General features: G+C 42.0%; 1 protein-coding gene across 2 annotated transcripts in view; it reads right to left on the bottom strand.

The window, feature by feature from the left end:
- The window catches only part of LOC307080047 (genetic suppressor element 1-like), a 24,971-nt gene that overhangs the window by 11,859 nt on the left and 8,112 nt on the right, over positions 1–5,000 (bottom strand). For both annotated transcript variants that reach the window (XM_079742620.1, XM_079742621.1), the window contains exons 2-3: positions 3,737–3,913; positions 777–973 (exon numbers count right to left, since the gene is read on the bottom strand). In XM_079742620.1, the coding sequence (XP_079598746.1) occupies positions 777–973; positions 3,737–3,911 (372 nt within the window). In that variant the 5' untranslated portion in view covers positions 3,912–3,913. The remainder of the gene's footprint in view (positions 1–776; positions 974–3,736; positions 3,914–5,000) is intronic.

Here is a 5,000-nt window from a genome sequence, read left to right as displayed (position 1 = left end):
CCACCGGATATTAATACATCTAGTTGCAATCTATCCTGGATAAGATCCCAGTCCATTGCAAGATCAAGGTTAAAACATGCTTCTGCGAAGATAAACATGGAGGAGGACTTTTGGTAGCAAAATACAGAAGGGCTTTTATGTAAAGGTTGCATGCGAAAACTCTAGAATAAGCATTTGCTTGCATGACGCGATCTGTGCCAAAAAGCGATTGGTTGAGCAAGGAAGGAATTGTATTACCTGGAACTTTGACACAACAATACAAGCAAACAGCGATGAAACAGAGCAGCTTGAAGAGGCATGTATATATCAGTATGACTTGTTAACAAGCCATACTGATATAAAACAAATGTTCTCTTTCCCACTACATGTGCAAAGAGGGTAACACTAACTTATGTTTGCGGTTAAGTACATTTGGTTTGTGCCCCATGTGAAAATGTGGTTCTAGCACACCCCAAAATCCTGTTTCTGGCAGTCAAACAGACAAAAGAAAATATAGAAAAACACAAAGCCTACCCTGGCTAAATAATGGTTCTAACAGAAACATAACTTTCTAATTGAAGGCATGCTGGCTTACGTTGTTGAATAAACCAACATGTATGTGGCAATGAGCACGTTAGTCAACCTACATATTTGCAGCAAAAGGAAAAAAACCTAAGAGAAAACAAACGTGAACAAAGGGAAAGAGAACCTCCGCATGAAACCAGCCCTGCACCGGCAACCTTTTACACAGGAGGATAAACCGGTTGGTAGCCCTCCAACACCAGGCTAAGCATTACCTGTCCTCCCTCAGCCCTCCTGAGGCCGTTGGTGGACTTGATGGGCGCGATGGGGACGACCGGAGGGGTGCCGGGGTGGCCCCTGCTCAGGCCTGGGGGCTGGGGCCCAGAGGAGCCTCGCTTGGGGGTGGTCCCCGGGGAGCTGTGGCTGGTGGCTGGGGATGAGACTGGAGAGGACTCAATGCTGAGGGGACAACCTGCAGGGGGGGGGGGGGATTAGGGAAGAGAGAGAGAGAGCAACATTAAAGAAAGACATGATTAATGTCTGTGTTTATCATGGCAATAGGTCCCCTTTGTTTGTTAAAAAATTATAATTATTTTGTGATGGAGAGACACTGTGCAATCTGGTGACCAGAACGGATAGCACACAACAAGAAAAGTGAACGTGACATAACAGGACTGAATTATTTAGATTAAACACTGGTCCAACAGAATATGGCAGGGAAATGGGAAAGTAGGTATTAGACAGACACATATAAAAGAGAAGGAGGTGCGAGATGATAATGTGATGAAGAGGTTGAGTGTGACATGGAGATGAGTGATGAGTGTGTGTGTGTGTGTGTGCGTGTGTGCGTGTGTGTTTGTGCGTGTGTGTCTGTGTGTGTGTGTGTTGTCAGCACTGTCACTTGCAGAAATTATTAAATTACTCCCTCCCTTGATAATCAGTGCACAAACACATTTATAAACATACACATATTCTCTCTGACACAGACACACACACACACACACAAGCATGCATGTACAGATACAAACCCAATAAACACATACACAGAGATATAAAAGACACTTCTTCTAAACATTAAATAAAAAGCTGGATAGAGGACAGGAATATATGCGACAGACAACATGAAAAAGGGCAAGAGAGAGAGAAAGATGGCGAGAGAGACATATAGATTGAGAGAGAGTCTGGAAGCGAGATAGAGATATTGGGAAAGAGAGAGAGATTGTGAGAGAGAGAAGGAGAGGGAGAGAGCTAGTTGTAATTGGCTGTAATTAGATTCTCATTATGGGAGATGAATAGAGACAGAGCGAGGACAGGCACAAAGAGGAGGTCATAGTAGGTCAGCTCTTACCCAACACCTTCATTAAAACATCAATGATCTGAAGCACACACACACATACAGCCACACACACACACGCTCAAACACACACACAGCAACAACACACACACACACACACACACACACACACACACACACACACACACACACACATACAGCCACACACTCAAACACACACACACATACAGCCTACACTCAAACACACACACACATACAGCCACACTAAAACACACACACACTCAAACACACACACACACACACACACACACACACAGCCACACACACACACACATACACACAGCCACACACACACACACACACACACTCACAACAACCACACACACACACACACACACACACACTCTCTCAAAATGAACACAGCCATACACACACATACACACATTGCATTATACACATCAGCATATATTTGCACAAACACAAAAGCGTAAATGCACACATGCACGCAATGCAAGGAACTATAAATCAGTTGAATCTGATCATGATCATCCAATATAGGATTCCTCCCAACAGAAATCAATATAATGATATATTGTTTAAATGTAGTTTGGGGCCATTGAACGAAGAGCACTCAGTCCCCGTCAGAACTGGTCCATGCCATTTTCAGCTGCTTATACTACAGATATTGGGGGGGAATTCCTCCTGGGTCCTGAACTGACATAGTTCATTATTGACAGCAGTAAAGCTCAAGTAAATACCAACAAGCTACCATAACACCACCATATCACCACTAAAATGTACGTATTTCTCTGTCCTTCCTCTTCAGTTAGTCCATAAAACGCAATGACACATTTACCAGAACACAAAGTTTGTTAGCCTTGTTTGATAAGCATCCAAGAAAAAAATCTAGTCTAGGTTTCATAATGATAGCTATAAGTTTTATTTGATCAATAAACGATTTACAATTCAATTCAACATGCTGGCCAGTATAACCACACTGACCGCGTAGGATTGGCATTGGATGTTTTCTACTCTTTTATAGAACTAAATGCAGTTGTACCGGACTAGGTATGGAACACATTAAAACTCCTTAAGTACCAAAGTATTATTACAACCCAAGTGCTGGAATAAGTGTATGATTGTATGCTAACCTAGCTAGCCATTTGTACCGTAGCTACCCACTGCTCTTTAATGGCCCTAGCGTGGGATATGAACTGGCAAGGATCATATGTGGATTGTTCCAAAATATATGATAAGCTAGTAGCCTATCCTGATCAGCATATATTACCTGCCCCAATCAGGGTCTCAACAAGCATCCCTCAGATTCAAAGACTTTTACTTTATCACTGCTGAACTGAAGCATACAGCCATTAATGGTGCTTTGGGTTAGATTTAAAAGCTTTAATTTGTCATTTGTAAAAAAAATTGTATTGTACAGTCTCTATTCACAGCTCTAAAATCGTGCCTACAGAGATTTTAAGGCCAATTTATAATCCGGTCAAACAATACACAGACAGACACTGCTGGGGACGTGTCCGACCAAAATGACAGAAAACATGTCATCATGGCGGTCGTCCGGTTTGGAAGCTCCAGCTAAGATCGCTTCTGGTGACCACGCATATCTGGCGTTAGAACACCGGTGCCAGATGAAGCATGGCTTGCCATGAGACTACCGCATCAAGACTATCCTGTGCATTTTGTCAATACATTGCAATAAATGTGCATTAAGTGGTAAAATATTAATGAATAATTCAAGTTATATTTTACAACAAGAGGCATTTTATATGGTACCTGGAAAACAGAATCTGGAAATTACAAAGATGGAAGCTGGATGATGGATGAAAAGCAAGAGTATACTAAAGTCCTTAATGTGCACGTTTCAAGTGTTTGCGGACTCTGACTTGAGTCAGTGGTCATGATGTTCTCTGGCGCCACACTCACCTCTGGGATCCTCAGCCTTTTTGGCCAGTTTACGGAGGGCGGCAGCGAATCCGGAGTTAGCAGACTGGGCAACGGCGTTCCCATTGGTAAATGGACTGAGTGGACTGACCGTGGCAGTGCTGCGCGTTGCCGTAGAGATCATTCCTAATGAAGGTGATCTTGACCCATGGTTCATTCCTGCGAGAGAGGATCAGAAGGTAGAGAGAGGTTGACTTCACACTTCTTTCAACGTTCAGGAGTAAAAATCTTGTTCAAACTGTTGAGAGCCCTGCCCCTTGTATGAGTCACTAATGACTTAAATGATGAAGGCTGTTTGTTACTTGATTCTAAATAGCCTACGTTGAGCTAATATGTTCCGTTAGTCAGCAAAACATCACATTGCTGACACAATGAGGTTAAAGCAAATCCCTCAAGTAGAAACCCTGCATGAGCATGGGCGTGCGAGCGTGCGTGTGTGTATGAGCGTGTGTTTGGGTGTGCTGCATGCAGGCGTCGAGGTAAACCCATTGCATCTAGTAAGATATATTCTAGCTGTGACAGAATCTGTGATCCAAAAATCAACCTCTTCAAATGACACATTTAAGCAGATCCATCCACTTCCACTAGCCAGACCTAGGATGTAATATTAATTGGTATGAATTATGAATATATCTTTCTTGCACGAACATATGCAAAAGAAAGAGATTGTTAAAAGCATTGCTGAAAGGCCATGGTCATGGTGCATACTAATGCCGATAGCAATATTAGGGAGTACAAAATTACAGATATCGATATTTCAGCCGATAATCAAAATATAGATATATCGGCCATGTTTATATATATTTATATTGTGGTATCCTGTGGGTTGGGCAGCTCCTTGGGATTCGCTGCTCACCCTTCAGCAATGTTTCGGGCCAAAGCAACATCACATTAGAATCAAGAGTAAAAGGAACCAATTAAGGTATGGGGAGGAGCTACTAACCTTCAAATGCAACAAGATGTAAAACTGTTATGGTGGAGAGTGTTTACATGGATGTGCTCGGTTAAAGTATTTAGAGGTTCAAGAACAGCAGAGGATTTATAAAAAGAAAATCACATTTTTAAATTGACACCATTTTTATGGTTTTCATATGAGGCACAATACTCCGATACAGATAAATCTTTGATTGGCCTACAGAAATATCAGTCAGGCTCTTCTATTCATATATATGTTATCTTTTGGGCGATGTATGTGTTAAATACCAGAAGGAAAGAAGAATATACCATCAATCTGATTATTATACAA

The sequence above is a fragment of the Pollachius pollachius genome, assembly GCF_949987615.1.
Source record: "Pollachius pollachius genome assembly, chromosome: 9".
Taxonomy (NCBI): domain Eukaryota; kingdom Metazoa; phylum Chordata; class Actinopteri; order Gadiformes; family Gadidae; genus Pollachius; species Pollachius pollachius.
The sequence above is the reverse complement of the archived record's forward strand: the minus strand, read 5'-3'. Positions and strand labels throughout refer to the sequence as shown.